This window comes from Filicampus tigris, chromosome 8, assembly GCF_054856515.1.
Source record: "Filicampus tigris isolate MCC_2025a chromosome 8, RoL_Ftig_1.0, whole genome shotgun sequence".
In the NCBI taxonomy this organism is placed as follows: Eukaryota; Metazoa; Chordata; class Actinopteri; order Syngnathiformes; family Syngnathidae; genus Filicampus; species Filicampus tigris.
The window spans coordinates 12,915,173-12,926,881 of record NC_141224.1 but is presented as its reverse complement, the minus strand read 5'-3'; the positions used below and the strand labels follow the sequence as shown (position 1 = coordinate 12,926,881).

The 11,709-nt window shown below is 41.8% G+C and overlaps 1 protein-coding gene across 1 annotated transcript; it reads right to left on the bottom strand.

Annotated features, from left to right (window-relative positions):
- Window positions 1–1,322: 1,322 nt before the first annotated feature.
- oprd1b (opioid receptor, delta 1b) lies at window positions 1,323–10,424 on the bottom strand. The gene is made up of 3 exons (XM_086038837.1): window positions 10,097–10,424; window positions 8,396–8,748; window positions 1,323–6,491 (listed from the first exon to the last, which is right to left on the bottom strand). The coding sequence occupies exons 1-3, from the start codon at window positions 10,345–10,347 to the stop codon at window positions 5,962–5,964; spliced, it is 1,134 nt and encodes a 377-aa protein (XP_085894963.1). The 5' UTR covers window positions 10,348–10,424; the 3' UTR covers window positions 1,323–5,961.
- Between the last annotated feature and the right edge of the window lie 1,285 nt (window positions 10,425–11,709).

The window sequence follows — 11,709 nt, the reverse complement described above, 5'->3', positions numbered from 1 at the left end:
GGAGCCTATCCCAGCTGTCTTCGGGCAGTAGGCGGGGGACACCCTGAATTGGTTGCCAGCCAATCGCAGGGCACACAGAGACAAACATCCGCACTCACAATCACACCTAGGGTCAATTTAGAGAGTCCAATCAATTTACCATGCATGTTTTTGGAATTTGGGAGGAAACCGGAGTACCCGGAGAAAACCCACGCAGGCACCGGGAGAACATGCAAACTCCACACAGGAAGGCCGGAGCCGGGATCGAACCCACGACCTCTGAACTGTGAGGCGGACGTGCTAACCAGTCGACCACCGTGCCGCCCTGGGCCAAACATATTTTGAAAATTAATTAGTTTCCTAATTGAAGTCGTCATGTTGCTTTTTAAAAGTAGCCCCCGCAAATGGAAGTATTGCACCAGGAAAGGCCACACTGAATAGAAACAAATATAACAATGAAGTCGTAATGTTTTCATGGTTGGATTTTGTTTTTTGTTTGTTTTTTGCACGCTACGTTGAAACGTTTAATATCACAAGTGTTCGAACACTAGTATGTAATGACAAACGTGTTTAGTCTCAATTACTAATGCATGAAATGAAATGAATGCAAATATCTCACAAATGTGAACACAACACGAGTGAGCCCAGCAGCCACTCCGTCCCTCGGGACCTGCCGTTATAGTCATCACATAATATCATCAAATAGTTAGAAAAGCTTGTCAGTCATGATGGAACGAAGCAAAACATTGAGAATTTCATTATTTGTCAGACAATACAAGTCTATCGCGATAACATCCTCACTAGTCCTCAACTTAATGCAGGCGGTAATGCTCATATTACGCTTGTCTTTATACCATCTCTTCTTTTCCTTCTAATTTCATCCCTTTATTCTCATGGTATTCTTTTTTTTCCTGTGTGGGCATGGTGGCTTAATTTATGACTGTAGATGGCGGGTGAAAAGGATCGCTCCTTCCCCCCAGCCTCACCATATCGTTTAGTCGTCTGCTCAGCCCGCATGGATTGTCGTGACATTTTGCTGAGCAGCCTTTCTTTTGTGTGAGACTCCATCATTCAACTCAGGGCGTGAAATAATCATTTAAACATCCACAAGGGCTCGAAAGCAACCCAGATGAGCGGTGCTTTTTAATTATTCCATCAGTAGATACATTACTAGTCATGTAACAGATTGATGTTGTCACTCTCAAATGCGTGGGCAAGTAAAATTCAAGTCCATTGATTGGCGTGTTAAATGCGTGATTAATCCTCAGCGCATATCTCCCATAACCCTTACAATGCATATTTATGAGTGTCAGTGGAAAAAAAGAGAAGATTCCCAACAAAAGTCACGTGGCACTCACATGTTCCATGTTCCTTTATTAGCTTTGACCACGGAAACCATAGTTGGTTAGGAGTCAGCACCAACCTACAATGATAAAAAAAAAAAATCACTTCCTACTCCTGATAGAGCAAAACAATAGATCATTTGAAGTAAATAAATGAACAAACATGCATCTTATGAAGCGGAAGTCAACCCAAACATATTTTTTTCAAGAATGTATTCCCAGCAGGCTCACCGGTTGAAACGCGGCATTCTGATTAATTTTGTGTTTGCGGAATATAAGTTAAGCAGCAAATTCACTCGTTTTTAGCCATCTCTGTGGGCGGCCATTTTGTTTTCTGTCGACTGAAAATGAAAACGGCTGACCTGTTTTCTGAATCTGAGCCGTGATTGGTCATTGTGAGCAGTTGTGATGTCATTTTCAGTCGACAGAAGACAAAATAGCTGCCCCCAGAGGGGGCTAAAAACGAGTCGATTGACACTTATTCCACAAACGCAATATTAATCAGAATGCTGTGTTTCAACTAGTGGGCTTGCTTGGAACATATTCTTGAAAAAAAAAAAATTGCGTTGACTTCTACTTTAATACAAGTTCAGGATCTATTTACAGGCTTTGAAAATAGAAATCATTGGATCGCATTGGCATTTTAGTACCTACAACCGCTAACAGCATCCCAGACGAATGACATATTGTGCTCTCGATGGGTTAGTGACATGTCCGCTCTCTCTATGGATGTGACACATCCCCCCCCACTGTGATCACCAGAGGCTTCCCAAGAAAGGAAACACCCTCACATGTCACTTACACCGTCTTCCTCATGCACAGGAATCCATACCTGATCATACTCACTAATTACATGTGCAACTCTCATGGAACACACCTGCATTTATACGGACGTGTCAACAATATCCATGATAACTACCACTGGAACCAAAATCTACTAAGACGACGTATGCTGCCTCGCAGGACAATAAAGCCAAAGCTTGCTAAAGCACTTTGTACAAAAGGATCGCTATCCACTTATGGTATGAATTGTAGCATTATCGAAAAAATACATTCCTTTTCAGTGGTCCCCTGCGCACCGTTTTTTTAATTTTTTTTTTTTTTTACCCAATACTTAGCAGCCCTGTCCCTAAGCCCCGTGAGTAGCGGGGCCTCATTGCATTTCAAAAGAACAAAACAAAACCCAATGCTGATTAAGGCATTACGATTCACATTGTCATTTAGCTAAAAGCATTGCAGACCTGAAAACATTGAAACTCTCCTTTTATAGGGATGACTGAATAAAAACCAAAAGTGACATAACACAAGGTTTTTAACACATGAAGGAGTATTAGGACCACACTGAAAACAACAACGAAAAAAATCTATAATTTGGAGAAAATAAAGTTGTAATTTTACAAGATAAAAAGGCAAGTCTCTTGTAACCTTTACTACATTTGTGCCCCCCCAGTTTGGCCCTAATACTCCTCTCGTAGTGATGGTGCAACCTCTAAAGTGAAAATCCATTATTATATAAACATATCTAAATATGCCGATTATAGCGTAACAGCACAACAGCTTGATAGCACATTGCAACCAAATAAATTGCAGCGTCACTTAATGCTGCAACAAAACTCTATGTTATTATATTTACATTTGGAACACAAATTTTGGCATCAGTTCCACATTTGAACATAAAACCTGCTTAAAAACAGGCAAAAAAAAAAAGAAAAATCTCGTTTAAATGTCCATGCATCCTTAATGGATAATTCCCCCATCAGACGTAATGTGAATCGGAAGCCTCTCCTTGATTTGCTAACGACTTTCCTCTCAGTCCGTTTGAGGTCATTGAGCGAGCTAGCTGCGCCGCCTTTGACTTCAAAGCATCCTACTTTAGTATAGGCTGAACGTAGAGAAAAACATGTAGCCCAACCACTAGTTAGGTTGTCCACACTGAGTCCATGGTTGATAAGAAGCAGCAGACATTGTTTCTAGAGGTGTTTTAATAGTACCTTTTACCGGCACTGCCTTTGACTGGGCAGGCAAAAAACGGAAGGTGTTTTGTTTAACATTGACCATGAGTGTGGCCCTTACGTCTTCTTTTACCATCACAGAAATAGATTTACAGCTAATTGAATGCAATTTCCTGGAACACATTAACGCATTTATGTTACTGGATTCTCTCTTTAAGCAGCAAAGACTCATTGTCATTATGGTGACTCTCCCTCTGCATAAATAGCACTCTCACTATGCGGCATGATTCAGTGGTAGAGTGGTCGTTTACCAACCCAGAGGTTGTGGGTTCAATACCTGGCTGTTGCGACCATATCAAAGTGTCCTTGAGCAAGATACTGAACCCCGTTTGCTCCTGGTGCTGCGCCATTAGTTGGTAGATGCGTGAAGCCCTTCGAGTGCCTTAATAGGTGGAAAAGCGCTATACAAGTGAAAGACCATTTATGCATTATGTGGACAACACTTCCATCCATCCATTTTCTACAGCGCTTACCCTAATGGCTCACTGGTGAGCTGGAGCCTATCCCAGCTGACTTTGGGTGAGAAGCAAGATACACACTGGACTGGTTGCCAGCCAATCACAGACCACATATAGACAAACAAGCATTCCCACTCACAGTCGCACAGCCGGTGAACCGAAGACACGTTTTTGGAATGTGGGAGGAACAGGGAGGACATGCAAACATCTTCACAGAAGAGTGGAAACTGTTTGTTTCAATGTCCAGGTGTTCATGAGTGGTGAACAGGGGCGTTTCTAGACCCTGGGGGCCAAGCAAAAATGAGTGACAGTTTTAGAATAATTATTTGAGTTTTTGTTTTTAACTGCTACTTGTAGGCATTGGCTTCTGCAATATTGTGTGGGAGTTGTGTTATTGATATGGACCAATATCAGCCATCCCTTGGAGCGACCATACCGGCCATTCAGCCCCATCAGAAATCTGCGTAGCCCCAGTTAGGCCCCTCCAACATTTTATTTGATATTCTAAAATAAATGTATGAATTATTTTCTCAGCCCCCTTTTGTATCGGTCAAGATCCGCTTTCGCCCGGGAGACAAAAAAATCCTGGAGCTGTGCCTGCAGCCGCTAGACCTCGTGCGATGTCGTTCCGACATGTTGTTGTTGCAGTGCATTGTTTTGTCACTGATATGGATGTCTCTCGGGGCCTCCTTCGGCTCAGGTCAACTACACGCAATTTCCTGCCCTGTCGCTGAGTCTCTAGTAATGATGGGAGCTGTCATCTAAGACATTCACACATTAGTATGCAGTGAGCAGAAGGGGTTTCAAATGCAGTGTCATAAAACATCTAAATCATCTGGTGATGATTTGTCAAAGCCGCGCTGCTGTCATTTGCACTTCTGGTCTCCATCATTGAAACATTTAACAAGTTGTCTGTGACTAAATTGGATAAGCAGAGCTCTGCGCCGTTTGGATCAATGTACTGTACTGAGAAACAAGCTCATCACCGCAGAGTGTTTACATGGAGCTCCGCTTCTCTCCCAATATGGCACGAATGTCTCCGAGCACTATTAAAGCTGACACTCTACAATGTAGCACCGAATACCGCGTTGAAGTGGAGACAAATCTGGAAAAGTATCAAAAACCCTTTTCTGTCCAAACACTGCTGCGTAGTGCATTTTGAATGTGTCTGAAGTTGAACCCGGGAACATTGTACGGCTAGGTTGAAAAATGAAAAGGAACAAATGGAGAATGTGATGTTCTAACGCTGTCACGGTGGCCACATTTAGACGCAATCGAGCACCTGCCATGATTTCACATTTGGGATGGGTCCAAACAATATCAAGCAGATGGTGCTGTGGTGAAAAAAAAAAAAGATTGTTCCAGAGAAAACATCGGGATTAAAGGAAAAGAAATAATCTAATTGGCACAAATCACTGCAATTGGTCCGCTCACCCACAAGCCTAGTGAGGACAAGCGCTACAGAAAATCGATGAATGGATGACACAAATATTATTAATAGCGTTTAACCCAACAGATATTGCCTAGCAACCAGTGTCAACTCAGACCGAAGCTCCCCCCCCCCCCCCGCTGATTAGTTTTATAATCACCTACACTATTTGTTTTGTGCCTGATTTAATCCATTTTCATTGGACTCACCTGCATGTTTCAGCACTGACATTTGTGAAGCAAGAAGACAACATCTTTTTACAGCTTTATGAGTGATGCCATTGAGGTGATGTATAACTTGGCGAGTTTTTTTTTCTTTCACTTTTACTGACTGAGACGACAAGCGGTTTGTTCTCATAAAGCTAAATGTGGACTACAATTAAATTGTATCTTTTTAATCGTAGATACACGTTTAATTTTTGAAGTTTCTGTGTTCAGGTTTCAGGCATTCTTGAACGCCTACTGAAAGTGGGAATGCCCCTCCCCCTTTAATTTGTCACACATGTATGTATGTATCCACCATTTTAGAATCTACAGGCACACAATGGCATTTTTTTTCAGCATCCTGAAAGACAAGCATTGAGTCTCTTCACGAGGAATCCATCACGTAAAGCCTTGGGCACAAGCTGGAGATAAAACTGCCAGTGGTGGAACAAATGCCACCATTCACACTCCTGTGGTGGAGAACTGCGTGACTTCGGTCTGGAGGTCATCCTGGATCGCTATACGGTCCACGCCTAGTCACGCCGGCGGTCTGCCTCTGGTGGCGGGGGTGCAAATGGACACGGGCTCCCTGGTGCTGTTGCGGCCTTGGGAGAAGCTGTGCTGCTCCGTACGTGTGCGATAGGGCAAGCAGAAATCTCTGAAGCACCTCTTGAAATTCTCATCCAGGAAGGCGTAAAGGACCGGGTTGAGGCTGCTGTTGGTGTAACCCAGGGCGATGCACAGATGCCAGCTGGCCATCACCAGCAGGTTCTTGTGGTCGATTATCACCATGGTTTTGACGATGATGAAGATGTGAATGGGAGTCCAGCAAATGATGAAGGCTGCCACCACCACCAGGACCATCCGGGTGATCCGCCTCAGGTTCCTGTCCTTCTCTTTGGATCCGGAGAGGAGACGGACGCTCTTTAGCCGCAGGATCATCAGACCGTAGCAGACGGTGATGACAAGCACGGGCACCAGGAAGGCAAAGATGAACACACAGATTTTTGTCACCGTGTCCCAGTACCATTCTGGTTTGGGAAATATGATTCTGCACTCGACGCTGCCTGGGGAGAAAAACGACGTCAGTTGAACGGAGACTCATGTGGATAGGCTAATTTAAGTTTAATAACCCAGCTCAAATGTCTTCTCTTCTACAGCCTCATTACTCCCTCAATTCAACAAAAGCACCTGCCACTGAAACTACTGGAAAAATAAGCGTTTTTGTACAACTAAGATGACTGTATCTCAAGGTGGTAAAGGTGCTCACATAAGGGATGTCCTGAGCCTGATAACATGATCGGAAATCAGGTTGGGAAAAGATCGTGTTTTTAACATTTGTACTTATTTATTTGTGTATTTATTTATTTATTTATTTATTTAGTTAGTTAGTTAGTTAGTTGTTTTCTAAGGGCTACAAAAAAAAGCCCAGTACTGTACAGAGGTACACATATTGCCAAAAGAAAAAATATAGATACATTTTATTCTAGTTCTGGCAGTCGTTTCGGGAAGCTAACGTGAAGCTAGCACCATGTAACAATGATAATGTCTGCAGTATGGAACTATATTAACATGTAAAGCGGAGACAGTGCAACGGCGACTTGCAAATGTGTGCAAATTGAGCATTTTGTGTGGCGGAAAGGATAGAGCTGCGTTTAACACAATTAATTGAATATGCCACCTTAAAAACTGACGCGCCTCCCCAAAAAAATGATTTAAATGTTTTATTTGGTTTAAACCACCACGCCACTAGCCATATAAAAGGTGGGACTCTTTTGTATATCAAGGCAATCTGCACTAATTACAAGTAAAAATGTAGACGATTTGGATGCCCCCTTTTTTTCTCCTACTTTGCCGAGGCATCAGATCGGGTTTCTGTATTTGCAGATCCTCAAAATGTTCATGTGACTCTGTTTTAATGGGCCAAGTACTGAATACTGGCTAATGAACGCAATGATTTTAGAAGCTTTAATTATGTTGCCATTAAGCCCAACTGACTTTAATTGCACTGGTGAACAACGGAGTCTTTGCTGGTCTTCAAAACAAAGTGAATGCTGGAGATTTGGCCTGATGTGTTTGATGTGTTACTAGCTGCCTAGTGGCAGCTGGAGAGGCGATGAGTCCTAATGTTCCCGACATTCAAGATTTTGAGGTTACGAGTGATGAAGTAGTGCACAGCGCCTCGTCATCATCTATCAGGACGGCACTACAATAGAGAGAGTGCCTTCCTACAAATACTTAGGTATTTGTTTGGACTATAAACTGTCTTTTGGGGTCTATATTGAGAGCATTTTTATAAAAAACAAAAACAATTAGACCCAAGTTGGTTTTTTTCTTTAGAATGAAAAAGTGGTTATTGCAGTGCACTTTTTTTAAAATCAGTGTTGGACTATAGTGACCTCTGCATACTTCTTCATCTTTGTTAAAAAGAAAAAAAAGAATAGATTTAGTCCACCACTCAGCCCTATTGTTCGTTACAAATGCACCAGCTAGAATCCACCACTGCACTCTCTATGAAACTATATAACCATCCTCCCTTTACATTAGAAGAAAAACCCATGCGCTGATTTTAATTGCTAAAGCACTAATGGGTGAACTATCAATTTACCAGAGCGGGGTATACCGCCTATGTGACGCACCGGTCCGCCTATCCGCCTATGATGGACGCCCATTTTATTGGCGATAAACGTTAGATGGGAAATTTTTAAAAATTGTCGGACTAAGCAGTAGCACTAGTCGGAAGCCCATTTTTTCCCGTCTGTGTAATCGTCTATTTTCTTTTCTTTTTTTTTTTTTTTTTTTTGGACCCCTCAAAATGTTTTTAATTGCCTGGGTGTCAATTAGTAGCACTCTTTAACTATTAGCACAGGGCTATCCCCCACAAATAGCAGGGTGTGTGTAATTAGATCAACATTGGTCAGGTAACATTGTTTCATCTACAAAGTACAAGAAGGCCTCTGTAGCTCCTCACCTTTGTCTGTCTTGGTAACGGCCATGATCATTACAGGTACTGCAATAACGGACGAGAGAATCCAGATGCAGATGTTGATGATCTTGGCCTTGGCCGGCGTGCGGAAGTCCAGGGCCTTCACGGGATGACAGACGGCCACGTAACGGTCCACGCTCATCATGGTGAGCGTGAAGATGCTTGTGAACATGTTGTAGTAGTCGATGGCGATGACCAGTTTGCACAGCAGCTGCCCGAACGGCCATGTGCTCATGAGGTAATTGGCGCTCTGGAAGGGCAAGGTGCTGGTGGCCAGGGCGTCCGCCAGGGCCAGGTTGAAGATGTAGATGTTGGTGGCTGTCTTCATCTTGGTGTACCTGGCGAGGAGTCAAGCACTGTGAGCCCGCTGAGTAGCAAAGCCGACGTGGTTTGTTACGTCTGCTGCGGTCGACTCCTGATTGCCATTAAAACGTAACGAGGTTAGAAACCAAACTACTGTATGGATTTTAGCCTCATTTCCTCCCTCAACCCAATGATACGCAGTTTTCCCCTGGATAATAAAAGCTTTTTAGATGCACAAAGCTGTGATGGTGTTACGACTGCATGAGAGCCTGTGTTCTGCCACAATGACTGTAACCTCCATTAAACCGCACTTGTATAAAACGACTCCTGCACAGAAACCCTTCAATTCTCTTGTCTCATGAGCCGTTTGGAGCGTGATTGCTTCTGTTTTTTGTCGTCGGCTCCTTCTCCATGACATGTTTAATCAAATTGCTCCATGCATACGGGCTGCAATACTTGACCAAACAAATCAATACTATCCACAGCCATCAGAGTGATTGATCACGGTGTGTTAGCCATACAGATAAATACATTGATTTGGTGAAAACATTTCTTATGAGGAAAAAATGCTGCCATGAGGAGGTTTTAGTGCAAGACTCAGTTGGAAATCACACTCCCTCTCTTCCCTCTGGTGAGTATTAACTGTATGTGGTATGTGTTTGTGTGTTACTAATTCCACATAAGCACTAACATAAGAAAGGGAAAAATTTAATTAGTGCCGGTACTTCTGTTATCTCGTTTGTCTGTAAATTGTCTTTGAGTCTTGAGATAACAACTGTATAAATGATGTATGATAATACCACTACTACTACTACTACTACTACTACTACTACTACTACTAATAATAATAATAATAATGATAATAATAATAATAATGTTTATTTAAAACTATGGTAACATTTTTTTTTAAAGAATTAAAAAAAAGAAGTAAAATATTTCTTATAATTGTAGTAACAATCTTTTTTTTTTTTTTTTTTTTTAATTAAAAACATGCACTATCATCAGGCAGGCCACACCGTAATTAGTACAGGTACCAGTGAATGTAGTATACTAATAGCAATAAATAAATAAATAAATAAAACATATTTAAAAAAAATCTAAATTAGCATTGCTAAACGTTTTGAATAAATTGAAAAAAGTCATCTTGTGGTGTTTTTATCATTATTATTGTGATTATTATTATTATTATTTCGGATCCCCATTAGCTGTCATAACTTGACAGCATACTCTTCCTGACATCATTAATTCAAATACATAGCACAATATTATTTCTGCAACACAAACACATCGTGGTACAAATTGTACACGATTATTGTTATTATTGATGCTGCTATATTGCTTATTCCAAACGACGCGAGTTGCTCCTTCTCCAACAATTCTTACCTGACCACGCCGTACATGACCAAGACGTTGCCCAGCAATCCCACTACGCAGATGAGCGAGTAGAGGGCGGTGATACACACGGCGATGACGACCCTTGCCGTGTCGCGACCCACGGACCCGCTGGTACTGTTGGTCCCATTGGTGCCATTGGTCCCGTTGGTCCAGTTGGTCCCGACGCCTCTCGGGAGAGTGGCGTTGAAGGGAGTTAACGACATATACATGTCATCCGGAGGGAAAGTGGGGAACTCCATCACAATAAAAAAAACAATGAGATTTTTTTCCTTGTATTTTCTTTAAGGCAAGGAGAGATTTTTTAATACACGGTGCGTGAATGGTAGACTACTGAAAGTGTGAGTGAAATTGTCACTGCACTTGGATCTCTCTCTGTCTCTCTGTCTCTCTCTCTCTCTCTTTCTCTCTCTCTCTCTCTCTGTCTCTCTCTCTGTCTCTCTCTCTCTCTCTGTCTCTCTCTCTCTCTCTCTCTCTCTCTCTCTCTCTCTCTCTCTCTCTCTCTCTCTCCCCTCTCTCTCATTTGCTCCCTTCAGTCCCTCAGGATTCTTGAGTATACACTATTAGATTATATACTAGTATTTAGACTGTATATAATGTACATAATGTACATGAATGTACATAATGTACATTGTATAGTATATAATGTATGACTGAAGAATTATATAATGTCCATATATATATATATATATATATATATATATATATATATATATATATATATTTGTGTAAACATTTCAAAATGAATTCCAGTTGGAGTAGCTCTTAGGCTTGGTATCAAGGTATTTGCAGTATTCACTTTTTCTACATTTTGTTAGGTTATTCCCAAGTAGATTAAATGTATTTCCCCATCAAAATGTTACACAAAAACCATATACAAATATTGCAAAAACATATCAAACAAATCTCTCTTTTCTCTCTGCCAACGCCCCCCCCTCCTTAAAAACCTTATTATGTCCAGCTGCATTTCCAAAATTGAGAAATCACATACACAAGTATTAACAAGGTGTGTCAGAAATGTTCCAGGACAGCTGTGACAACCTGAAACTACAAACTACTTTACATGTTTTTTCCTTCATTGTGGGCCAGCTGATCAATCAGCACATCTACAAAGAGAGTTGGTGGTGTTTGCTTCAGTGCGCGAGAAGAGGCGAGAGTTGTCACAGAACAGCTAGTGGCTGCTTCACCATTACAATGTGCATGTTTACAATGTCCTTTGCACATGAATGTTCCTGGCCATGAAGAACATTGTAGCGACCTAACCTACTCACTTGACCTGACTCTATGGCACAGTCTGAGTGTCTCCGTCCACACTATTTCCTATATAGTGCACTCTATAGGAGTCATGCCATTTTGTAGGGGTGTCTGAATGTCCATAGAGAAAAAATGTAGCGCACTAAAAGCTACCCACAATGCACTTGGAAAAGCAATGAGCATCGATAGTCACTCAACAAAGCAAAGCGAGTGACAGTGCAAGCACAAACATCAAAGTGATCGGAACTATCCACCACGGAAATAATTAATTCCGCCGAATGCCCCGATATCTGAAAAGGGCTGTGCATCACCGTTCCCCATCCAACCTGACGGAGCTTGAGAAATGCTGC

Excerpts from the sequence above, each read along its gene's own strand:
- oprd1b (XM_086038837.1), bottom strand. The coding sequence starts at position 10,347 with ATGGAGTTCCCCACTTTCCCTCCGGATGACATGTATATGTCGTTAACT. Across the intron at positions 8,749-10,096 it reads GTCATGTACGGCGTGGTCAG|GTACACCAAGATGAAGACAG; the intron begins GTAAGAATTGTT and ends ACTCCTCGCCAG. Across the intron at positions 6,492-8,395 it reads CGTTACCAAGACAGACAAAG|GCAGCGTCGAGTGCAGAATC; the intron begins GTGAGGAGCTAC and ends TTTTCTCCCCAG.